General features: G+C 44.6%; 1 protein-coding gene and 1 pseudogene across 8 annotated transcripts; one reads left to right on the plus strand and one right to left on the minus strand.

The window, feature by feature from the left end:
* The first annotated feature begins 1,994 nt into the window (after positions 1-1,994).
* On the plus strand, positions 1,995-18,561 carry LOC4329368 (5'-3' exoribonuclease 2). 8 transcript variants are annotated; one of them, XM_026023518.2, is made up of 21 exons: positions 1,996-2,325; positions 2,415-2,579; positions 2,734-2,792; positions 2,911-3,069; positions 3,982-4,101; positions 4,239-4,301; positions 4,745-4,789; positions 4,870-5,034; positions 5,969-6,046; positions 6,147-6,257; positions 6,345-6,461; positions 6,542-6,637; positions 7,421-7,491; positions 7,609-7,737; positions 15,313-15,415; positions 16,860-16,928; positions 17,027-17,175; positions 17,279-17,374; positions 17,449-17,524; positions 17,607-17,712; positions 17,820-18,561. In XM_026023518.2, the coding sequence occupies exons 1-21, from the start codon at positions 2,136-2,138 to the stop codon at positions 18,314-18,316; spliced, it is 2,664 nt and encodes an 887-aa protein (XP_025879303.1). In that variant the 5' UTR covers positions 1,996-2,135; the 3' UTR covers positions 18,317-18,561. The 8 variants fall into 8 exon arrangements, with proteins under 8 accessions (XP_066163835.1, XP_025879303.1, XP_066163833.1 ...); XM_066307736.1 differs by having other exon boundaries at positions 16,872-16,928; XM_026023521.2 differs by having other exon boundaries at positions 2,415-2,520.
* A 5,754-nt stretch (positions 18,562-24,315) lies between these two features.
* On the minus strand, positions 24,316-25,889 carry LOC4329369 (ornithine decarboxylase-like; annotated as a pseudogene).
* Between the last annotated feature and the right edge of the window lie 463 nt (positions 25,890-26,352).

Below are 26,352 nucleotides of genomic sequence, written 5' to 3' on the forward strand. Positions count from 1 at the left end.
ACACGGATAATAAAAAAATAAATACAAATTGACCATTGGATTTTTGTTTCTTTCCTGATATAGATTAAGCCAGCTGGCCGATTGCATGGGAGGACTTCATCACTCCCAGCGTCCAAGTGCGGACCCTATTGCTGTACATTTTCCTGAGTTGTATAGCATAGCGAGGAACAAGAATGAGTCAGTAGCAGGTGTTATGAGTACAAGACCTTTAAATGTTTACTTTCGGAGGGCTATAGTGGGAAAGTATCTAAAAGATTGGTTAAAGGTAGTTGCAGAGGTTATTTTAGTAAGTTTAACAAATCAGAACGATAGCTTCGTGTGGGAGGCACAGAAAAATGGGATCTTTTCTGTTAACTCGATGTATAAATCTATCATGTATAGGGACGTCATTCCAAAAAATGATATGATCTGGAAACTCAAGGTACCGCTAAAAATTAAAATTTTTTTGTGGTACTTAAGAAGTGGAGTGATCCTAACAAAAGACAATTTGGTCAAGAGAAAATGGAAAGGTAGTGTTAAATGCTATTTTTGTGATTCTAATGAATCAATACAACATCTTTTCTTTGATTGTCCTCTTGCACGATTTATGTGGAATGTTGTCTTCATTTCTTTTGGAATTCATCCGCCTAGGAATGTTGCTAGCTTATTAGGTAATTGGCTAAGGGGGGTTCAACCTAAACTAAAAACTCAAGTCTTTGGAGGGGTCGCAGCGTTGTGTTGGGCGGTATGGTTGTGCAGAAATAATGTAGTCTTTAATGGCTCCAACACTAATTTCTTGTTGCAGGTGATTTTCAGGGGGACTTTTTGGGCAAGACAATGGTCTTCGCTGCTTAAGGAGGAAGATGGCCAAAGAGTAAAAGATGGTTGCATGATATTGGAGAAGAGAGTTTCTAGTTTCTTTGCAATGAAAGGGTAGAACTTAAGAAGAAGATTAGAAGTTTAATGCTCTCTCTTCTTTGCACTATGGGGTTTTTGTTGTCTTAAGTACTATTTTGGCTAATTTCTGTCATTGTCTAAGTGTCTATTTGTAGTCACTCAAATTTGTGTTAAACCTTTTGTAAGGGTGTGAGCCTAAGTGCTCGTGTAAGAGACTTTTAGGCTGTGTACATCCTTTGGGTGTAGAGGCCGGTTTAATCCATTATCTAAAAAAAAAACCCTATTGCTCCCAGCGTCTTTCCTATTTCGGTAATTATTGTTTTGCATTTACTATTAATTTTACTTTGAGGTTATTAATAAAAAAATCGGTTTAGTGGAGTAACTTTATGATATGCTTTTCTGAAATCGGTCCCAAATTAAATAAAATAAATCACCGCATCATTGCTTTTCTTTCCTCCAATTCATGGATTGTACTACCCATTTCATATTATAAGTCATTTGACTTTTTTCTAGTCAAAGTTATTTATATTTAATTAAGTTTGTAGGAAAATATAGTAATATTTCCAATACAAAACAAACATTGTATCAAAATATATTCAAGGTTAAATTTAATGAAATTAATTTTATGTTATAGATGTTGCTAATTTTTTCTTTAAACTTAGTCAAATCTAAAAAAAACTTTAACTACGAAAAAAGTCAAAATATTTATAATATAAAACAGAGGGAGTATTATAAAAGAGCAGCACAGCGTCCATACTCTACAGTGAACCTAAAGTAGTACTCCCTCCGTCCCAGAACATAGAGAGTTTTAGAGTTGGACATGGTTATTAAGAAAGTATGTAGAATTAAATAGAAAGGGGTTGTAATTGGTTTAGAGGTGGAGGTAGATAAGAAAAATGAATGGTGGAGGGTTATAATTGGTTGAGAATGGAAAGTTGGTGAAGAAGATGTTAAATTTTGGAATAAATTCTAAGTGCTAAAAGTTGTTATATTTTCGAACGGAGGGAGCACCTTTTATATATGAAAAGCGATCTGAATGGAATCAATAGCTTTGTCAAAAGTCTCTCATATTCCTAATCACCAAAACTTTCCTGTCGGTCATCAATCTCATCAGCTACATCCCAAAGGGGAATCAAGTGAAATGCAGGTAGCTAGCTAGCCCGAAGTTATCATCAAACTGATATCTCCTCATCCGATCCTCTTCTTGCTTCACCTGCTGCCCTCTGCTCCGGTCGATCGCTTGCATATTGCATATTTGCATGCAGAGCTGCCATGGGAATACCTTCTTTCTACAGGTGGCTCGTGAACAGATACCCAAGCATCGTCTCCCCGGCAAAGGAGAGCCGCCCTGCAGATGGCATCGTCGTCTACGACAACCTCTACCTCGACATGAATCAAATCATCCATTATTCCTTCCACCCGCAGGACCAGATGAACGCCGGCACAGATGTATGTATAGCTTAATTAGCTAGCTACTGCAAATTTCTAATTAATCTGCATATGAATCTGGCCGGTATTGATATGAGCCACTTGGTCAGGTGTGCGCTCCGACGACGGTCAGCGAGGTTTTCGAGTCCATGTTCGACTACCTGGACCGCTTGTTTCGCATCGTCAGGCCGAGAAGGCTCCTCTACTTGGCAGTGGGTTCGTCGTAGATGTACAGCAGATGGATCGTTGGATCGATTCTCTCGTCAAATTACTTAGTACCATATTGTCGTTTCAAGAATTAATCATGGATTTGTTTTTGTTGGTTGGCTTGGCTTCAATTATTTCTGCAGTTTATGTACTTCTTTTATTATTCTCTCTCACTGCACGCTCTCTTTTTTTTAAAAAAAAATGGTTTAATTCCATGTGCAGATGGGGTTGCTCCGTGCGCCAAAATGAACGGAATGCGAAGAGGACGACGTTTCGCCTGGGTAGCCAGAGTCAATCCTTTGCATTTATTTATTTTCTTGCATGTCGATCAGCTAGCTAGCTGCTGAAGCAATTGATCGGTCGAGAAAAAGGCATCCATGCTTTGGTTCAATTTTACAGGCGAGTGAAGAGGAGGAAATGCAGAAGATATCAGAAGGGGTCTCTGACCCCAATGTCATCACGCCAGGGACTGAATTCATGGAGAAGATATCGCAAGCGCTCACGTACTACATCCGTGCCAGATTGAATAGCAGTGATCCAGGGTGGAAACACATCATGGTTAATTAATTTTCTCTTGCACTTCTTCAGTATAAATGTACCTCGTATTCTTTCTTAATTTCCCGTTTTTTTTATCCAAGGAGAGTCCATGCATGTTCACTCAATTTCAACGGTTTCGCATATAGATGGCCATAAGGCCTGCCCGGCACGGCCCGGCCCAGGCACGGCCCACTAGCCATCGGGCCGGCATGGCCCGGTTGGCACTTCGTGCTGGGCCATGCTGGCCCATGGGCTGCACCTCCTGCCCAGGCACAGCCCACCAGCAGTCGGGCCGTGCTGTGCCGGCTCAAAGGCACGGGCGGCCCATCGTGTCTTTTTTTAAAATAAGTCTATTTTCTGTCCCTTCTCTTTGGGCTGTTATATATGTATAGCTAAAATAAGTCTATTTTACGTCCCTATTATTTCGACCATGGCATATAATATGTCTATTTTTACTCCCTATTCTTTGTGTGTCGGGCCTGGCTGCTGGCCCATCTTGCCGGGCCGGCCCAATGTGCCGGTGGGGGGGAGGCACGGCCTGGCGGTCCGTCGGGCCGGGCCGTGTCGTGCTTGGGCTGGGCCAAAATGCCATGCCGTGGGCTGGGCCGTCGGGCCTTATGACCATCTATATTCTATAGTTTCGCATATAATTGCTGGGAGTTTAATGGGCCTCTATCCTCCCTTGCTCTAGGAGTTTTCATCGTTTTTTTCCTTGTCCTGGAAATGGCACTTTAGCCAATTTGCGTTGTTTAACTAAAGTATTTGATGTGCAATTATTTCTGTGTGTTCGCGAAAAAAAAAGATGTATGTAGTCGCAAGATCTACATGTATAGTATTGACAAATTAACTGTTAATTTACATGCATGCTTTTGGTTACCACAAAGTACGATCTTATTATGCTTTCCAATTTGATGCAATACGTCTATTCCGAAGGTAATACTCTCTGATGCAAATGTTCCTGGAGAAGGAGAGCACAAGATCATGTCTTTCATCCGTGCACAGCGCAGCATGGAAGGCTATGACCCCAACACACGACACTGCTTGTTTGGGCATGTAGGGAAATTAATATAAATCCGTTTTATGATAATCTCATTATTTCAAATTAATCCTAGCTCTGTAGCTCAGATTCAGTTCACACCCCTGCCTATTTATTTTTGTAATGGAAGCTAACTGTGAACGGTTTATTGCAGGATGCGGATTTGATCATGCTTGCTTTGGCATCTCACGAAGTCCACTTCTCTATTTTGCGTGAGGTCTGATGATCTCTTGTTAACGTTAAATTCGTACTTAAATAGATAAAGTGAAGTATTAAGCATGTGACCTTATTTTTATTATATCATCATGTAACCTACTCCCTCGTTCCAAAAGACTGTTATTTTAAATGTCAAAGGCATATCAAGAAAGAGACCAAAAAGACTACCATGTCCTCCATTAACGCAGAGAGAAAATGAGAAGGAGCTAGAAGGGAGTACTATTAGTTGGATGGCCAAACTAAGAAGAGTTAAAGTGGTATCAAAAGGTCTAGTGGACCTCACAGCTTAAATAAAAACTCTTTTTAGATAAATCCTAAAACTAAAATTATGTTTTTTTAAGGACGTACGAATTGGAGTAAGTATGTAAAGTCTTAACAGTCGAAGTAACTAGTTCAGCATTTAAAATGGTGCAGTTAATAATACTCTTATGTTAACTTCAACAGGATAATTCCCAGCTAACAGAAGCGGATCCAGAGAAACAATATCTGGTCGTCCTCAATCCCAGCCCCAGATAATAATGCCAGTAATTAATCGTTTTGGTTATGTGAATAACACCATCTTCTTTCAGTTTTTGAACATATGGGTTCTGAGAGAGTACTTGGAGATTGAATTAAAGATACTGGACCCAGTTTGTGAGCCTGATATTGAGAGGCTGATTGATGACTTCATCTTCATTTGTTTCTTGATGGGAAACGATTTCATCCCCCACATTCCGTCGCTTGAGATGAAGGAGGTATGTGTTTTAGAGTATACTCCACTATGGATTAGGTTCGTATAGTATCCGGTTTATTACTTCAGATAGATAGGATTAGTTTCCATATATATCTCTAGGCTTACTTGAGATCTCAGTCTTGTACTCCTATATATATATATACATATATATATGTATATATACATACATATATATATACATATACATACATATATGTATATATACATATACATACATATATACATATACATACATATATATATACATATACATATATACATATACATATACATATACATATATATATATACATATACATATACATACATATATATATACATATACATATACATATACATATATATATAGGACACCCATATGGGACTACATGGTGCCCGGGCTACAAGGTATAAAACACACAAATTCTCTCAAATTTAATTTTTTTTTCAAATTGTGAGTATATACCTAGCTATATGAATTTGATTCATACAAATACCTAACAACAAAACAACTCAAACTAAACTTTATTTTACAATTCATTATTAGATACCTAACGAATTATATGTTTAGATGTTATATACCTAGAACCAAAATCTAACAAAAAAAAAGTTCAAACTTGTTTGAACTAACGTAGTAAAGAAGTTAATGTTCATATCTAAACATTTTAAAAAATTTCATACTCATTCAAATTGGGTATATACTCAATTTGAATCTTGGAGCCCATACTCCATGTAGCACCAGTTAATTTACCTATATATATATATATATATATATATATATATAGACACACACACCCTCCCTATACTATTTAACAATGTGCATGTGTACGCCTTAAACAAAAGCTCAAGAGAAAGTTAATCTTGTTATTAGTATTTATATAAATCCTTTCACTTAATTTGTTCATCACCGTGAAAACTTACAGCTGTTTATTAATTTCATCTATTCCATGTAACAGTATGCACTTGATCTTCTCATCGAGGTATACAAGACAACCTTCAACAAAATGGGAGGGTATATTGTCAACATAGAAAAGGTACCTGACGGATTCTATGACCGTTAATTATTTTTATTAATGAAAGATTATCCTTTAGATTATGCCCGTGATGCAGTTACGACACTGCTACTGAAAACAGGTAAAAGATAAACATGCTGCATATCTGGAAGTCTCAAGGTTGGAAATATTTTTTCATCAACTGTCCATGTATGAAGAGAAAATTTTTCTAAAACGATACGAACTGGAACAGGTATGTTTTGCATTCTAGTATAGTATATACTGTCATGCAAAATGGAACTTATTGTCATTATTGTCGATCGTTTAATTTGGCCTTTAGGAATCCCTGAAGAAGTCATGTCGCGATGTGTTGCGTGAAGCTTCAGAAAGTGAAAGATTAGAGCTGAGCCGAAAACTAGAGGACCGCTTTTTTAATGAAGAACGTCCATATGACAAAGTTAGTGATATCCAGTTTGATAATATTTCTCATGCAGTCCCATTACAATTTTTGACATATCGACTACTGAACTACTGCAGCTAAGACTTGGATTGCCAGGATGGAAGTCCCGGTTCTACAGGGAATATTTCGGTATCGAAACTTCTAATGAAATTGGAAATCTTCAAAACGACATGGTTATGTTTTCCCTTTGTTTATTTACTTATCCTAATGAATCCCTTTTTCCCTTTCCTTCCCCTTCCCTCCGTCCAACAAAGATTGTCGTTCTACTTGATTTAGTAAAAGTTAAGGTTCAAAATGAAAATACTATTCGTGATGAGTACTCCCTCCGTCTAAAAAAAAAAGATAAACTCTAGCTATGTATCTGGACAGTATCGTCCAGATACATAGCCAGAGTTTGCTATTTTTTTTTGGGACGGAGGGAGTAATTGGGAGTGGGACGATGCCTAGGGATAGTATGTGAAGAAATTTAAATGGGAGTTGATTGATAAGATGGGCAATATATTCTAGTGTGACAATCTTTAGAGAAAATCTTTTCAAACGAAGATAGCATTTGCCTATTACTTCCTCAATCCCATAATATAAGGGATTATATTTTATTTCTTGCGAAAACTAAAGAAGTAGCAAAAGGACAAGTCAAGCTACAAAATGTAGTATTTGGGGGAATAAACTACTAGAAAAATTTGGATATAATTTTGAATTAAATATATGATCGATTGTTAGGGCTTTATCCAATATCCAGGATAACTAATACTACATTATATTAAAATGTACTCAATTTTAAAAATATCAAACATGCATTTTCGAAATAAAAAAAATATGGTTGTCAAATTTCACACCACATTAACACTACGCGGGCATAATCCTTCTTGGTTTTTCCTTTTTTTTTTGACCGAATGAAGCATCATCCTTATCATTATAATCTCCCCCTCCTCTTTTCTTTCTCCCTTTGAATTTAGGCTCAGAAGTATTTAGAAGGACTTTGTTGGATGCTTCAATACTATCTTGCGGACGTACCATCATGGAGCTGGTAAGAATAATAAAATGTTGACATATACTGAATAACACTGGATCCTATTTAACTAATTAATTCTCATACATAAATGCTTCGACTCTGCATCTTATGGTACAAACTTAATTGCTGCAGGTACTACCCATTCTATGTTGCTCCTTTCGTATCTGACCTCAAAAGTAATTGTCGGTTCGAGATATCTTTCACCGTAGACAAACCACTGCGACCATTTGATCAGCTCATGGCAGTTTTACCACTACGAAGGCATGCACTTTCACCATTCTTACTGCTGTACTCACTACCACAATACCCATTTTTCCGGGCAGTTGGGTTGATTATCCCGTACGGTCACCCGGCCCGCCTGTAGCTCCTCATCTGGAAAAATCATTATTTTCGCGTGCGGGCGGGCCGACCGCACGGGATAATCGATTATCCCGTGCGGTCGGGTTATATGGACCGCATGGGATAATCGATTATCCCGTGCGATGCAATAAAACCGACCGCACGGGATAATAGGTTATCCCCCACAGCTAGCATGTGCTAGGGCGACTGCACGGGATAATTCGTGCCGTCGCCCTAGCACATGCTAGCCGTCTGGGATAACCTATTATCCCATGCGGTCGGTATAATTTGACCGCACGGGAGAATAGATGCGAAAATTGACCGAGCTCAGTTACAAACATCAAATTAAATAAAATTACATAGAATATATAGTGTTTGTATATTACAAGTATCCCCCGCGACAAATAAACCTTTTAGTCCACTACATGTTCCCTCTCCCACTCCCATAGGTTCCTGAATGTGGGGTCCGTAGCAAGTTCGCTATGAGGATCATGGAACTCTCCTAGATGGTTACTGATGTCGCGACGAATGAACCGGCACAAGTCCGCGCACAAGTTGATAAGCGTTTTCTGATCGAACCAGCTTGCGTTATAAGGGATGCTCAGGAGCTATGGAAAGTAAAAGAAAATTGATTTGAGTTACAATCAACTTAAATGAAATATGTGCAATACCTTAGGAGCATGAAAACTTACATCTGTAAACTCAGTTCTGTATCTCCCACAGACCCTGAGCATCTCGCACACGTAATAACCGCATAGGTTCGTCAAGCTTGGTTGCTTATAACACTGCATACATATGTGGATACGTCAGTAGTAAGAAGTGACAATCGTGATGTATATACCGAATAAATGCTGACATACCGGCCATCATCCCCTTATGTACAGTTTCTCTCTACTTGTATTCTTTACATACCCGCCGCGTTTCTTATAATGGCTGTGTGCTCTACAAAGATAAAAGTAATTATTTATGATAAATCGACTTATTACAAATGATCTTTACGTAATGTTGGGGGGTTTCTTTCGAACTTACAAGTTAAGCAAGCATAGGAACTCCATGTACGCGTCCTTGTCATAGTCTGCCGGATCAAGAACTAGGACGGTTTGGTCCGTTGGATAGACGAGGAATAGTATATAGTGTTGGCTGCGAAAACAGATTATGAAATTACGTAAGATATATTTTCATGTGCGGTTATTAATCTATGAACGGAAAGATGTGGAAGTTGCTTACCCAAAGTGATAGGGGATCATGATGACTCATTTGTCGGAGTGTGTGAGAAATGAGGTGGCCAAGTAATTTCCCACATCGGCCATCTTTCTCTTATGCAGACGTTCAATGTACTCTTTTTTCTTCTTGGGTGCTTATTCTTTAGTAACGCACTATCCTCCGATATCCGCACAGCGTGGGCCGCGTTGCAAACCATCATTGGATTTACGTAAGCGATTGAGGCCCCCGTTCTTTGAGCGTCTACCCATTGTGACCAGAGGAAATTTGAAAGTTAGAATAACTAACATTTTTATTGGCACACATTGGGTAATAACGAACTACATAGAAAGCTTACAGGCAGCACGCGCCGATGAGATTGATATCTATTTTATCCATCTTAAAGAATGCGTGGAGGTCCTTGAAACTGATGGCGAAGTTTGCGTTAGGTCCATCCTTGAAAGCGTCTTCCGGGACATGCACCGTAATCATCCCGAGACCTAACTCACTTGCCCTCAAGTACCAGTCACTTAGACATAACTCACTTGCCCTCATTGACCATGGTAGTTCACACATCAAGTTGTACGGCAAGAACGGCTTGCCATATTCATACTCATTTGGCACTTCATCGGAGGTCCAAGATTGCATTTTGTCAGCAAGACCTACTACGCTCTTCTATGCGTCCAAATACTGATCAGGTTCAACTGGCTTTAGCGGACTGCCTCGACCCTTGAAAGACTGCAAAACCATCCGCGTCTCATACTTTGCCATTTTCTCCTTGTTGTATGTGGAAACCATAACAGGTATAAGCTTGCGGGCTCATAGGTACTTGGCTGCTCCTTTGATGTATCTGGCCGGGGAGGTGGCAGATGCTCCTCATGGGGTGGAGCAAGAGACGATTGCCGAGCAGGGGACGGCTGCCGAGGTTGGGGAGTTAGGTGCGGCATGTTGTGGAGGTGGAGAAGGACCTCTAAGTGGTGATATTTGTGGGAGTGGAGATCCGGGTGGGGTAGGGGAGATCGGAGGGGATGGCGGTGCAGGAGGTGCAGCCGTATTTGGCACTGATGGAGTTGGGGTCGTGGACGTGCACTGTCCCGTGAGGATGATGTCTCGACGATGCCAGAGTATGAACTGGTTAACCGCATCCCCGAGAAGTTCAATCCCCTTTGGTGTTGGGATATCAAGCTCCAACGACATCTGGTCGCCATTAACACGTGCCACCTGGACCCTTGCGTAGTCCGCCGGAATTGGGCTATTATGGAACTGTCTACCCGGTATCGCCAATTCGGACACAACCTCCTTTGTTTTTCCCGCTCTCCCTATCGGAACGACAAGGCTGCATGGTGTCGGACCAGTTATACTATCTACCGGGTAGGTTGTATTTTCTACCGACCCGACAGAGCTTGGGATCTGCGTCGACTGCGATCCTTGAGGAACCAGGTTTGGGAAGGCTTGAGGATGTTGTGCGGCAAGACAGTAGAACTGTTGGGTGACTTGTTGTGTGACTTGATCTGTGATTTCCTGGCGCATCTTCACCTTATAGGCGGCACGCTTCTTGTAATTTTTTGCTTTTGTGGAAACCCTGCCTTCCAATTCGTCTTGCACGACTGTCCTCTAACCCTACCGGAGTGTTATGCAGTTCCCAAAGCTTCGGTTAGCTCGTCATGCTGCCATCGAGGGACAAACTCTCCGGTCTGCTCCTTCTGGATGATCTGTTGAAGAGACGTGGTCAAGTTCTGGATGTCAAGACAGTCCAACAGCATCTCACCCTCTTCTGTCACTTGCTGCGATGCCCACACCCAATTTCTAGTTCATTTATTTAGGGGCTGCACCATCAAAGGTTTGCTTTCAGCCACAAACTTATCCTTCGTAGCTTGCCATTTCTTCTCATGACCGGCGTATCCACTTGACCCTAACCTGTGTGGATATATGTTCTTCTTCGCCAGGTCCGACATCTTCTTTCTCCTATCTAGGGCTTCAGACGTTGTCATTCTGGCCACGACCCTATCCCACTCGACCATCGAAATGGTGCCCCATTCTTCAAATGGATTCTTATTCTTCTGAACATAATGGGTGTTCATGTCTGACTTCCACTGTCGCTAGCGATGGGAAATTTTTTGCAGTGCAAATTTCCTGCCAAGTGCCTCTGACCCCGGCGGATAAATGAGGTGCTCCTGCAGACCTTCCCACATTAAGTTCTTGACGTATATGCTAATGTTCTTCCACTCATGCACGTTGAGAGGCCCATGAAGTCTTGCCAGCGTGTCGCATGCGGTGCTAAACTTCGTCCTGACATGTTGCGGCTCGACGGGTTTGCCATCATCGTTGAGAGCAACAATATAGTACGTCTCCTTCGGCATTAGGTTCCTGCTCCTCTCGCCACTTTTTTTCTTTGGACGTGCTCCAGCACTCGTCGTCGTGTCAGTTGGCTGTGGTTTCGAGGTCGCGGTGTCCGACTCAAGTTTAGCCCTGATGGCATTTCGTTTCGACCGACGACGGGTAGCCATCTGCACAGTTCAATTTGGCAGCTCTTTTGGGTGAAGCTCATGCCTTATGTCCAGCGATTCACCCAACGCCAGATCTTTCTCCTTCAACCATTCAAGAAATTTTCGTTTCTGTTCATTACAAATCCAAATGGCCGTTCTTCTAGGGTTGCGGGCTCTTATCTCGTTCATGTGTTCCTGAATGTACCGCTCGATGATGGCGAGCTATTGCAAAACGCTGCTATGTGCTTCCGCTACATCTTTGAAGTCCTCATCATAGAACCTTTTCTTGCCTACAATCCCTGTCCCAGCTAACTGGCCCTCGTGTAAAGGGGGGGTTACACCGATGTGTTCAGCGTCCTTCATATAATCAATGCAGCATTCTACCACCTCCTCAGTTGTGTACCCCTCTATCATTGATCCCTCCGGATGAGCTCAGTTATGGACATACCCTTTCAGGACGGACATGTACCTCTCGTACGCCCACATCTGGTGCAGGTATAGGGGACCAATCTCAATAATCTGAGGTACGATGTGGACAATCATATGCTCCATCATGTTGAAGTAAGCTGGAGGGAAAAACATCTCAAGCTGACAAGCTGTCTCGATTGCAAATTTTTAAAGGGGTCCTAACTCTTCAGGATCAAAAACCTTCTGTGATACACGATTGAAAAAGTAGCATATCTTGGTTATCACTAACTGAGTGTGAACTGGCTTGACCGCTCTTATAGCAATCGGTAGGAAGGCTGTTAACATCTTGTGACAGTCATGAGCATTGTACCCAGAGATGGTTAAATCTTTCAGAGATACAAGTTTTCTGACGTTCGCTGAGAAACCAGTCGGGAATTTCACACTATGCAAGCATCTACATAATTTTTTTTCTCTTCCGGTATTAGTGAGTAGCAAGCCGGAGGAATATCGATCTTCCCATTTGGCAGCTCTTTTGGGTGAAGCAAATGCCTTATGTCCAAATTGACGAGGTCAGTCCGGGACTTCAACCCATCTTTCGTCTTACTCGGGATGTCCAGTAAAGTGCCAATGGTGCTATCAAACACATTCTTCTCAAGATGCATTACGTCGATGGCATGACGAACCTCCAGGTCTTTCCAGTAATCCAGATACCTGAAAATATTGAGTGCTTCTTAAAAGGCAGGTTACTTTCCTCTACAGGTGCATCAGTATTTTCTTGATCCGTCCGTTTCTTCCTCTTGACGGGCTTCTTCTTTGGCTTGTCGAACACAACCTTAATGTTCTTTGTCAGCTCGAAGACAGAGCCACCAGTTCGTGTTTCCGGAGCTAGATCGTTCTCTACTGTATTGTCGAATAATCTGGCCTTCGCACGCCACCTATGCCTCTGAGGTAATAACCGACGATGACGCATGTACACACCCTTGGTTGACGAGGTGAGGTACTTGTACGACGTCTTGTCGATACATATGAGACATCCAAACTTCCCTTAAACTAGCCCAAGAGCGAAAAGTTTGCCAGTAAGTCGTTGATCGTAATGAATATGATGGCATGCAGAGTAAAATGTTCCCTACGGTACTCGTCCCACATTCGTAACCCTTCCTCCCACAGTTCTTGCATGTCCTCCATCAATGGTTCCAGAAACACATCTATGTTAATCCCAGGCTATCTTCGACCTTGTATAAGGATAGACAAAAGAATATACTTTCGCTTCTGACAAATCCATGTAGGCAAGTTATACATGGTTAGCAGCACTGGCCAGGTGCTGTGTGTGCTGCTTAAGTCACCGAACGGGTTCATTACTGTCCATGCTCAATGCAAACTTACATTTCTCTGGTCCTTTGCAAATTCCAGGTGTAGTGCATCAAAGTTCTTCCACTGTCGAGCATCGGCGGGGTGTCGGATCTTACCGTCATTTTTCCTACCCTCCTGGTGCCATCTCATCAACTCGGCATCGCCACGGTTGGAATATAGCCGCTTTAGGCGATCTTTCACAGGCAGGTACCACATCACCATCCTAGAAATGTTTTTGTTCTTAACCACCGGCGCATCATCTTTGTCGACCACCTCTCCATCGGAGGCTCCGTTGCCCGTCTTGTACCGACTCGTCCCACATGTTGGGCAAGAGTCTAAGTCCGCGAATTCCTTGCGGTGCAATATACAATGATTTTCACATGCATGGATCTTCTAAACACCTAGAGACAATGGACATATCAATTTCTTCGCTTCATATCTGTCGTCGGTAACAGGTTCGGCTTAGGAAGCATAACTCTCAAAAGATCCATCAAATCATTGAAGCTAGTGTCCGGCCATATCCATGTCTGGCCTTCAATCTAAGAAGTTCAAGCACCGAGCGCAGCACCGAATAGTCCTTGTCGCATCCTTTCGCTTCGTCGTACAGAAGCTCCTTCGCTGCTTTTTCCAACGCTTCCCAATTGTCTAACCCTCATCTTGTACTAGTTAGGACCTCTGGTTCAACGTGCCGCAACATATCTTCCAGATCAAAATCAATACCTTCATTCTCTATACTAGAGCTACCGCATTCCGAGATGTTTCCCTGTGACATGTCTTCGATTATAAAATTTTCTACACCATCAAAGCAGAAATCATCCGTCACTTTGTTACGACCGCCGACTTCCCCTTGAAAAGTCCATATCTCGTAGCCCTTCTTAAATCTTTACTCTACGATGTGCGACAATACTTCATTCGGATTTTGCAGCAAAAATTCGTTCTACAAACTTTGCATGGGCAAAAATTGCTCCTCAAATTCTCCCTCACAGCATATGCCTTTGCGAGCTAAACGAATTTGGCTGCTTCCTTCAAGAACGTTGGATGAGCTCTTTTCTTGTTGTACATCCATGTCCGATCCATGACCTACAATAAAGTTTGTTAGTAATATATCCATGCCCGATTCAAACACGAATGTACTTAAATTGGAGGGAACTAATCACATAGTAAATTAAAGTTTTACAGACTATTTAAACAGCCGCACAACAATTTTAAGCATTAATAAAATATTGTCCATTTCTAAAAAATGAAAAAAAAATCGTCCTTTCATCCGAATGAAAATAAATTTAATAGAAGCAAACCCAACTTTTCAATTTAGGTACTAAATACTTTTATAAACATCTAACGGAATCATTATGTATTTGCTAAAAAAATAAAAAAAAGTGCCTACACTACTCCATTTATAAAAGTGCAAGTTTCTTCGTATTGCACCGATGAAAACTGACAAAAATGGAAGCAAATGAAGGAGGAGAACAACCTCTACACCTTTTATATGGAACTCAATCAAAGATTTGAGGTCGAAAACCTTCCCCCCTAATTTGTGGAGGTTTAGGAGAGAGAAAATGCTGGAAATCCTCCCAACGGTCGAGTTGGGGGCTTATATGCCCCCCGACCATCGCAAGCGGTCGCCTTAAGTGGGCCGCACGGGATAATCGATTATCCCGTGTGGTCCGCTTAAGGCAACCGCACGGGATAATTTCCATCGTCGGCATCACCCAAAACCCATAATCGATTATCCCGTGCGGTCCACAGCCCGACACCAGCATTCGCCTGGTTCCAGGCGGAGACACTGGGCCAAAAGGGGCCGGCGTCTAGGAAAATCACTTATGTAGTAGTGTACTGCATGTTGCTTGTTGGGATTTTTATATAATATATATACTCTCCCTCTGCCCCATAATATAAGGGATTTGGGGAGGATGTGACATATCCTAATATAATGAATCTAGACAAACAGTTTGTCCAGATTAATTGTCCTAAGATGTATCATATCCACCTAAAATCCCTTATATCATGGGACAGATGGAGTAAGAGTTAATTAACCATTCCCTCTTTTTTTCAGTTCGTGTGCTCTCCCAGAATGTTACAGAAAAGTAATGGGCCGTAAAGAATTTGACCATCCGAAGTTGCAGGCTGACACAATTGGAAAACGTTTCTTGTGGAAAGTGAGCAATTCGTTCTGTTGTTTATACTCCCTCTGGTTTTTGATATATAATGTCATTAACTTTTCTAAGATATATTTGACTATTCATATTACTTAAAAAATATATAATTACTCCCTCCGTCCCATAATAAAGCAACCTATGACCAGATAGGACATTTTATAGTCCAATAAATCTGGAAATGTCCAGATTTGTTGGACTATGAAATGTCCCATCTGGTCCTAGGTTGCTATATTATGGGATGGATAGAGTACTATTTATTTTATTTTGACTTCATTTATTATTAAATATTGAGTAAAGTCCATCACCGGTTCCTAAACTTGTACAGTTATGTCATCCCGGTCCCTAAACTCGCAAATCGACCGTTCAGGTCCTCAAACTTGTTCGACTGTGTCATCCCGGTCCCTAAACTTATAGATCACTTGTTTAGGTCCTCCAACTTATTCAGTTGTGCCACCCCGGTCCCTAAACTTGGATTTGAATATTATCTAGGTCAAATAGGACGTTCTAAAGACTTTATATTTAAAAATAATTCATAACTTTTTTCATGTTAACTCTAATGAAGACAAATTTTATATCAAAATTGTAGCCCTCGACGCGAGCTACAACTTTGTAGTTGAATTTTTTTTTTATTTTAAGTCATTTTTTGTCCCAAGATGTAATTTTAAAATTAAAATTTCAAAATCTATAAACATGCAACAATATTTTGGGATCCTAAACAGTTTTAATTCAAAAACTTTTCAACTACAAAGTTGTAGGTCGCGTCGAGGGCTATAATTTTGATATAAATTTTGTCTTCATTAGAGTTCACATGAAAAAGTTGTGAATTATTTTTTGATATAAAGTTTTTATACCGTTCTGTTTAGGGACCGGGGTAACACAATTGAACAAATTGGAGGACCTAAATGAGTGATATGCAAGTTTAGGGATCGGGATGACACAGTCGAATAAGTTTGTGGACCTGAATGGTCGATTTACGAGTATAGGGACCGGGATGATACAGCGGTTCAAGTTTAGGGACCGGTGATGGACTTTATCTTAAATATTATTTAAGAATTACTTATATTTTTTCGTTTTGTCAAAAAATTGAATAGAGCAACCATACGTTAAAAGTCAGCGACGTTGTAAATTAAAAACTGAAGGGGGTTTATGCAATAGATCAACGAACTGAATCAGCTGCAAGTTTAGGAACCGGGATGACACAGTCGAACAAGTTTGACGACCTGAACGGTCGATTTGCGAGTTTAGGGACCGGAATGGCACAACGGTTCAAGTTTAGGGACCGGTGATGAACTTTACTCTAAAGATCAACATATACTGCTCAAGTAATCAAGTGGCCATGCACTGGGGCTAATCTATATTTTATAACATGTATATACCCTTGAGGTGCTATATTTTTATTGATCTATAATCAAAACGGGAGTCAGATGCTAATTTTCAATGAAAGAAATTGTTTCAGTGTATCTCTGAGGAAGAACTGCTTCAGGCCACCAAAGAGTTAGATAAAGAGCTGTCGGTACGTAAAAAAATTGCTTGGCTGCGTTCATGTTACACTAATTTTTACTGCTGTTGCATAATCATAGGTAGTTTGCCCATTGCCTTGCTATAAATTAGATGCATGAGATGAGACGGAATACTCCCCGGCAAGAGAAGATCTTTCTGCAGAGGAACTCAAATGCTCAGGCACTTGCCAAAGTTATTGTGCAACTGCAAACATCGTCATGTTCGCCGGAGCAAAAGCTTCCAATAGATTCAGCTATAAGGTACGTAATGTAAAGTCTGAACTGAAATGAAGAATTTTTTTGAAGTTGGTATTTAATTCAGAGCAATGGTCTATTTTCTTTTTTCATTTTTAATTCCATATAGTGGACTTGGAGGCTGGTTATCGCCTGATGGCTTGAGCAATGGTTTCTTTTGCTCACCCCTACAAAATCTGCAGGACATCACGAATGATCAGGCAATGTATGTGTTTCCTTTCTGGCCTTTCACTGTACCGAATTTAAATCACATCTTTGGTTGGGTGTACATGTGTTCAGATCAGCGATGTTCTTCAACCCTGAGGCAGGGAATCCAATTCCAAGACTACTTAGCAATGTCAAAGTACCTGACAAGGTTGGATCAATTTAACTTATGTTACTCCTAACTTACTACGATTAAGTTGCTTATTCCAATTAATTTACATTGGAGCCCTTAGCTCATCATCTTGGAATTCATGGGATGCTGCAGACGGTTACGGAAGCTGACATCTCAAGGAGGCTGCTCTGGCACACGTACCCGGGCTCGAGGCCGCCACCGCCCATGTAATTAAACTAACTAAACTCCATTTCTGGCACCACAAATTCTTGCGATCGATCGATGGATCGGATCGCCATCTGTTTCTGATGGAGTTGTTGGGCGCTGCATGCAGCGTTGAGAGGCCGGACACCATCTGGAAGCCGATCAGCAAGCCGTCGGCGCCACGGGAGGAGCACAAGAACGCCGGAACCGGGTGGATGGGGCGGGGGAGAGGGAACGCCGCCCTTGCCGCCGCCGAGACGACGACGCAGCTCCTCACCGCCAGCAGCAGCAGCAGCAGCAGCTACGGGCATGGGGCTGCAGGCAGCCGCACTGCCGCCGAGACGCAACGGAGCAGCAGCAGCAGCAGCTCCAGGAGAGGTTCCCGTCGTGCGGACATGGTGGCGCCGCAAAGCCGCAACAGCAGGTTTGATGACAGCGACGGCGGCGCATACGGTTTCCGACCGCTTGGGATTGGGAGTGCGCCGTGGACAGGAGACGGCAGCGGTGGCGGCCATGGCCGCGGGAGAGCGCAGCCACGTGGTTGGTAGGACACTGGGCTCCCGGCTCCGGGAATTAGAGATGTACAGCCATACTGAGAGACGCAGAGGGGTTTTCCAGCTATCTTAATAAGGCAGTGGCCTAGACGACTTAGGTGGTATTTACGATATTTTTAAGATGTACAGCTGTACCACCTCAAGACTTTGCAAATGTTTCTAAATCCAGTATTCCAGGGGCCTCCCAAATATTTTGGCTGGCAAACAACTTGCCAATTAACTAGGCATTGTCCCGGGGTTATATTTTCCGGGTCTTCACCTTTTTCATAGAAAATAATTTTTTTTGCTGGGATGACCGAAGGAGGTCATCCAATGTCATTAAGATAGAGGAAATAAGTTACAAAAGAGTTTTTTATTGACAGCTGGTTGTTGAGGAAGAATGTGCACCAAAAGCGCACACCCCGAAACCACATGCCAACCGCATGAACACAATCTACAGAGAAAGAACCCAAGCACCGAAATAGCCGCCGCTAAGCGAGACCGAATGCTGCTAGGCTTACAACAAAACCATAGGACAGAAACTCTAAAGACGCCCTAGGGCGCCGTCGCCGCCCTTCCAGAGAACTGAACAAAGTTTTCACCTAGAGATTCTTGCCAAGGGGTGGAGGGGCACCTCGATAGTGTCCCTAGGAAGGTTACCACGCCCGAAGGCATGGCCGCTGTCGGTCCAGTGAACCCACTGGGCTAGGCTTTCGCCTAGGACCATCTTCACCCCTACTGCCATGATTCGTCGCCCCAAATCCCAATACCACCAACCAGCATTGGTAGCGCAAGGCCTTCGCCACACCAGACCGGCACCCCTCCGCCATCCACCAACCTCCTCACCGAATCCAGCCAAGGAGAGCTTGAGATGAACGGCCCCGCTTGGTTGGCCCAAGCCATCCCCTGCCAACAAGCCGCGCTTCCGCTACCTATGGAACTCCCCACAGAGGAGGGGAGTTTAGAATCGTAAAGGGCCTTTCTCACCCCAAAAGCTATCCATTGAGGTGAGGGGCTCTCCTACTTATATCTTAGGTCCTTTTCCCTTCCACAACCAATGTGTGACTATTCAACAGGGAGGAGCTCCACAGATAGGGAAGGTTAGCCGGCGGACGACAAGGAAGGCGAACCACCACCTCCAGACCTCTCTGAGAGCCCCTCGCCGGGGGACTGGCCGGGTGGTCACCCCGGCGCCGGGGGACAGCGCAGCCGCCTCGCAAATACGCCGTCCACCCTACCGCCTCTCTACCTTGCTCTGGGGCGCCACCACCCCGTCGCCGCCACTACAGCCACTCCTTATATTCGATTAATTCTCTTGATTAACCATTTTTGAATGGGCAAAACCATTAGGTAAGAGCAATGAAAGCTTGCCAGGTTTCATGGGAAATGCGGTAGCAGCAGAGTAGCTCCTCCTAGAGGTCTATGTTACGACAGGAGATTGGAAAAAATCTCCCCCTTTTTTTTTCTAAGTATATGCGCAGCCCTATTGCATTAGGGCATTTATAGTGCGCCACTGGTTTTTGGTGAGCCTCGTGAGCCAGCTAGTCTGGAACAATGGTTAGCCACATCTCTCACAATGCAACAATACAAGTTACAACTTCTTGTGGGTCCCATCAACCAGCTTTTACCATTTTTTTCTCTCCCCTCACTCTCCTGCCTTCTTTCCCCACCGTAGAGCACCGAGCGCATCGCCATCCGTGGCCGAGCAGCCAAGCGGCGACGGCGCCGACCGGAGGCGCGAAAGGGCTTGGCGCTCGCCGGCGCACCACCCTCCTCTCCCCCCTCCCCTCCCCCCGAAAAAACGGCGAGCGCCGGCGCACGGAAGTGGCGGAGGGCTCGGTGGCGGACGAGTTGCGGCGGCGGAGGGCTCGACGGCGGAGGACTCGGTGGCGGAGGAGCTCGACGGTGGAGGAGCTCAGGGGCGGACAAGTCGCGGCGGCGGAGGGCTCGACGGCAGAGGACTCGGTGGCGGAGGAGCTCGGGGGCGGACGAGTCGTGGCGGTCGATCTGGGACGGCGCCGGGCGGCGGGGCAGTCAAGCGGCGGCCCGAGCTCCTCCGCTCGAGCTGGGACGGCGCCGGGCGGCGGGGGACGACGCGCGGGAGCTCAACGGCGGATCTGGCCTTCTCTTCCTCAGGCGCCAACAGCAAGGTGCCGCCGCCACCGCCGCCATCTTCCTTCTCGCTGCAGCCTCCTCTTCATCCGGCACCGCCATCTTCCTCTCATCGGCGACCAAGAGGAGAACGCTGGCGGCGCGTGAAGCCACGGAGCGACGAGGCGACGACCTCCACAACGCCGCGCCCCGCCTTTCTCCCCGTGCCGCACACCTCGATTGAAGCGAAGCCCGTGTGACCAATTTTGGCTCCGCGCGCTTCGGTTGGCTCCGCGGCTGGCCGACGTGTCGTCGAATATTTGCATCTTTGGCGTGAGGCTGAATGACACGTCCTTGTGTTGTGAATGCCCTTAGCAAACAAGCCAATAATTGTGACGAGAGCATCCAGTTCTGTCTTGCGAGACATGACAAAGATAGCTACATCGTCTGCGTAAACAGAGAAACGATAACTTCCCATGTTTTGACTGACGGGTGAAAGAATGGACATACTCTCAGCTTCTTCAATCAGCTTCTACAGTGGTTCCATTTGTAACATAAAAGGCAACGGTGAGAGCGGGTCTCCTTGGGGCACACCCCTCGCATGAAAAGAAACTATTATCCAGGAGCCATTCAACAAGACCTTGGAGGATGAGGTCCGGAAAAGGTTTGTAGTCCAATTCCTCCACCTGAGACCGGTACCGAAATTTTGGAAGACTCCCAACATGTATGGCCATATGACACTTCACACTACCAAAAGCCTTATATCAAGTTTAATGAATAGGCGAGGTTCCTTGATTTCCTTCCTTATGTGCAGGCTTTTGATCATATCCTGAGAAAAAAAAAAGATGTTATCATGAATGGCCCTCTGGCACATCGCACATTTTTTTTATAACCATTTCATCCTATTAGCAAAAATCTTAGTGATTATCTTAGCGAAGCTATGCATAAGGTTTATGAGGCGAAAATTATCTTCTTGGGAAGCATCCCCTTTTCTTTGTAGGAGATAAAATGTGGTCTGAGTTTAGGTGTGCAAGTAGGAGAAGTTTTGGGATGGGCGGAACCATTGGATCCTCTTTGATTATATATCCCTGTGGAGAATATGGGTATCGGGTACCTGCACAGCCTCCATATTGGACTAGAGATAAGAGGTGGGCCAGATCCATGTATTATGTAATAGAGGAGAACTTGATCGCAATGTTGCCTTATGTTCTATGGCAGGACCTAGAGTCCTGACTGTGTACTACCATGTAATAGATTAGAAAACTGATGCCTTATTCGGATAGGTTTTCCTCTTTATAACCTTCCCCCAAACCTATATAACGTAGGCAGGGAGCCCTCCAAGGGTATAGTTATAATCAAATCGTCGGCTCAATATACACCTAGCGGAAATAATCTTCAAACATAAGTAGGGTATTTACCTATCATCGAGAGTGTCTGAACTTGTTTAAATCATTGTCTTCCACATCCATCCACTTTTAGGTCTCGTGCGCTACCCTATTTTATTATTGCTGATTTTTGTAATGGACAATCCCAAGTTTTTTTCTTTTGTAAAATGCTCCCACACATCCATCTGCCCATGGAGCCTTTTCTGATGGTAGAACGAAAATTATCTTCTTTACTTCTTCAGAAATATGTTCCTCTTGGTCTGAATTAAGAGCAAGGTTTGACAAGTTGCCCAGGAAAGAAGACAAGTTCTTTGTGCTGGTAATCCCAATCTCTGTAAGAAAAAGTCCCTCTTCTTTCTCTTTGGTCGTTAATTACTGCCAAACCTGTAATTTTTTCTGTGAATGGAATATTTTCTCTGTCCTGAATGAACTATATATGTTACGTTGAACTTTGTTCATGTCCAAAACCTAATTAATCTATGTCATGATCTTATCAATGTTCATGTTAAGAGCCTTATCAATGTTCATGTACGCAGATGCTAACGCGCGATCAGCCGCCTGTGTGGCTGATTACGTATATAAAAATAATTTTATACGTCGAGATTGGACCCTAAGCCGCTGTTCTTTTATGCCGTTTTCAAGATTTTTGTCACCGATTATTCGCTCCACGCTTCTAAAAATACGATTTCTAAAAAAAAAAAAAATCTTCAAGCGCACCATTGAGACCACTTGTTCAAAACGGAAGTATCAGTGAAGTTTATTTCTCAAAATATTAATTTACTGTGCTAATCAAGTAAACATTCTGCCTCAACAATCCACATAAAAATATGTTTCAAAGAGACCCTTAGGGCAGATCGATCAGCGCAGTGGTAGTGATATAGGAATATAGATTTTCATCCCTCGAGACGATATCCCTTCATTGCTTACATGTAATCTAAATGAGAAAAACTAGTGGACGGAATCCCGTGGGGACGGAATACTTGTAACGAATAATCCCAAACCCCAGATCCGTTTCTTCTCCACCAGATCCGTTCCTCCTCCTCCTTTCTCTCTGATTCTTTCTTTCCATCTTCCACCTCCCTCCCTACTCCTCGTCGGGGTCGGGGTAGGGCCCCAGCGGCTCCGCCTCCTACTCCGCATGGGCCCACCGCTGCACGCGCCGCCTCTACTCCTTCTCCTTACCGGCGTCGCCGCCAATGGCCCTAGGTCATGAGGGTCTCTCCCGGCGAAGGGGGGGGGAGGCGGAGGTGGCCGGTTGTGGTGGTCTCGTGGGCGCCCTGGAGAAGCGTCCGGTTATGGGGGTGGTGGCGGAGGAGGAGGAGGAGGAGAAGGGAGCCAAGGTTGTGAAGAGGGAGAAGGGAGCGACAACGACATTGGAGACGAGGTGGCCGATATGGAAGTAAATCATTCTTAACTGATATCAGGAGGTATCACGGCTGATACTAAGTATCATGCCTGGTACCTTAGGGAATCATGGCTGATACCCACAAGTATCAGGCCTGGTACCAAGGTACCAAGGTCTGATACCTAGGTACCAGCCGATACCCAAGGTACCAGGTACCAGCCAGAACACTCATAGGTACCAGATATGAGGAGGGAGGTATTATGGCTGATACCCACAAGTATCAGGCCTGGTACCCAGGTACCAAGGTCTGATACCTAGGTACTAGCCGGTACCCAAGGTACCAGGTACCAGACAGAACACTCATAGGTACCAGATGTGAGGAGGGAGGTATCATGGCTGATACCCACAAGTATCAGGCCTGGTACCCAGGTACCAAGGTCTGATACCTAGATACCAGCCGGTATCTAAGGTACCAGATATCAGCCAGAACACCCATAGGTACCAGGTGTGAGGAGGGAGCGCATGCCATCATCATCGTGCCCGGCCAATGAACCTCTTGCTGCCATATGTCCTCTCATTCCTTCCCCTCCTCAACGTGCTTCCTCCCTTTCATTCTGTTGATCTGGCTAGCAAGACAAGGAGAAAAGACGTGGAAGCTCAGCTATACAGAGAAAAGAAAGGGGATGAGTCACTTTAAGTATCCCGTTCTAACGGTATCCCGTCCTCTAGTCTCTCTCAATCTAAATGGTTATAAAAAATGTAAACGATATTTGACATCATTGATTAATATCGAATATATCACTTCACAAACATATACATGAACAAATTCAACTTCTACAAGTTAAAAAAGAAGAAGAATAAAATAAATTGAAAATAGTTATCGTATATTCGTAGCTATATTTTTTAATTTTTATTATAACTTGTAAACTTTAAATTTTTTAACTTGCATGTTTATGTAGTGATATACTCCCTTCGTCCCAAAATATAAGCATTTCTAGCTATGAATCTGGACACCCATGTGTCTAGATTCATAGCTAAAAATTGCTATATTTTGGAATGGAGGTAGTATTTCGTATTAATCTACTATATCCATTCCAAAATATAGCCACTTTTAGCTATGATGCTTATATTTTGGGACGGAGGGAGTATCTTATTGTTTTGAACTAAATTTTTATTGAGTATTAAGGTGGTATTCTATCGGGGTTCACTCTATCGGTTTAGGGTTTTCTATCATTTACCGAAATCCAAAATTTAGTTGAATTTAAACAAACATTATCCAAATTCATGAAAGAATTGAAAAATTCAAAAATTTCGGCCGAATTAATATTATATCGGGGGTCACCGAAATTTCCGACCCTGGGTGGTATGTACGAAACAATATATTCGATATTTAGGTGGCACTTTCCCAGTGATCTAGCAGGAGTAGGCGAGGTAGGTCTTCATGTTGGACGTGGAGAACCCGTTGAAGTCTGAGCTGCACACGGTGGTGTACGCGCCGACGTCGTCGAACACCAGCCAGTCCCCGGTGCACAGCTCCGGCAGCTGATAACCCCTCACCACCTCGTCGAACGAGTCCAGCGTGGGGCCGAACACCGTCGACGGGTGCGTCTTCGTCGACGTGTTCGTCGACGTGATCATCATCTCGCCGCCCATGGTCGCCGCCTGCTCGTCGCCGTCGTCGGCGGTGGCGGTCACCGGCGCCGGGCGCGGCACGTAGTTCTCGAAGTGCACGCAGCACAGGGTGCCGAACATGCCGTCGTCGATCCAGTACTCGCGCACCTCGCCGCGCGTGCGCTTCCCGAAGATGCGGGCGGCGAGCGCGAACGCCGTCTCGGCGAAGTAGCGCCCCGGCTCGGCTATCACCTCGACGCCGCTGGGCATGTCGTCGCCACCGAAGTGCCTCGCGAGGGCCGCGCTGATCACGGCGCTTGCCTCCTGGAACGTGGATTCGCCGCCGCCGCCGCCGGCCTTGAATCCCCCGCCGATGTCTAGCACGTGCATGCGCGGCATGCCGAGCGCGGCGGCGGCGTCGAACGCGGGCCGCCTCGATGGCGGCGGCGTAGATGCCGACGCGGGACACGGCGCTCCCGACGTGGAACGAGACGCCGACGACGGCCATCCCGGCTCGCCGCGCGGCGGCGAGGAGCGGCACCACCTCGTCCCGGTGCGCGCCGTACTTGGTTCCCAAGTTTAGCATGGCGCCGCCGCCATCGTCGCCGTCGGGGGCCTTGATCCGTAGCAGCAGCCGGCACCCCGGGTGGCAGCGCTTGATCTTGCCGACCTCCTCCTCGGAGTCGAAGGTGGTGAGGTCGACGCCGACGCCGGCCGCGTACTCCAGGTGGGGCTCCAGCTTGCACGGGTTCGCGTAGACGACGCGGTCGGCCGCGACGCCGAGCGCCAGCACGGCCTCCATCTCGGCGCGGCTGGCGCAGTCGAAGCCGGCGCCGAGCCCCGCGAGCGCGCCGAGCAGCGCCGGGTTGGGGTTGCACTTGACGGCGTAGTAGGGACGCACGCCGCGGAGCCCGCGCCACCACGCCGCGAACAGCCGCGCCACCTCGCCGAGGTCGATCACGTTGAACGCGCCCGCCGCCGCGGTGCGGGTCGTACTGTCGGGCGGCGGTGCCGCGGCGACGATGGTCCGCACGAGTCCGGTAACGTCTCGACGGCCGGCCGCGTCTCGCCGGAGGCGGAGCACCTCCCGGTCCTTCACCACGGGCGCCGCGAGCACGGCGGCCTCCATCTGATATCCTTCTGCTGCTGCCATGGATTTCTGCTTCTGTAATGTACGTACAGTCACAGAGCGAACGAGCGAGCGGCACAGGTCCTCGTCGCGAGTGTTCTAGCTCGTTTTTTAAATTCCACTTTTCAACCTCCTATATATAGGCTGTGTTCGGTTCCCGGGTTGAGAACTAACCATTCGCGCGCGTAAAACGGAGCAACTCTTACTACACAATCAATTTAGTATTAGTTTTTTTTAATGATATTCTAAAGCAATTTTTATATATAAAATTTTTACAGAAGACACATCATTTAATAGTTTGTTAAGCGTACGCGCGAAAAACGAGAGAGTTGAGTTGGGAAAGTGAACAACCGAACTCAACTATAAAATACACTTAGAAAAAATGCTCATGCGTTGGAACGAGTGAAGGCTATTTTAATCATATTATTATTAATTTATTTTATCTAATTCGGAACTCTTATTGGGGTGATGGGCATATATGTATGTTGCTTTCTTATGACTTGACGAGAATTCTGAAGCAATTAGGAATTCAACTCTTGTCTCAGGTTAGCATGCGCCGGTTTTTTAAA

The sequence above is a fragment of the Oryza sativa genome, chromosome 2, assembly GCF_034140825.1.
Source record: "Oryza sativa Japonica Group chromosome 2, ASM3414082v1".
Classification (NCBI taxonomy): Eukaryota; Viridiplantae; Streptophyta; class Magnoliopsida; order Poales; family Poaceae; genus Oryza; species Oryza sativa.

Bases quoted from the DNA above. Each gene is read 5' to 3' on its own strand.
- LOC4329368 (XM_026023518.2), top strand. From the start codon at position 2,136: ATGCAGAGCTGCCATGGGAATACCTTCTTTCTACAGGTGGCTCGTGAA. The intron at 6,462-6,541 runs GTTAGTGATATC...GAACTACTGCAG, and splicing joins AAGAACGTCCATATGACAAA to CTAAGACTTGGATTGCCAGG. The intron at 17,525-17,606 runs GTTGGATCAATT...TGGAGCCCTTAG, and splicing joins ATGTCAAAGTACCTGACAAG to CTCATCATCTTGGAATTCAT.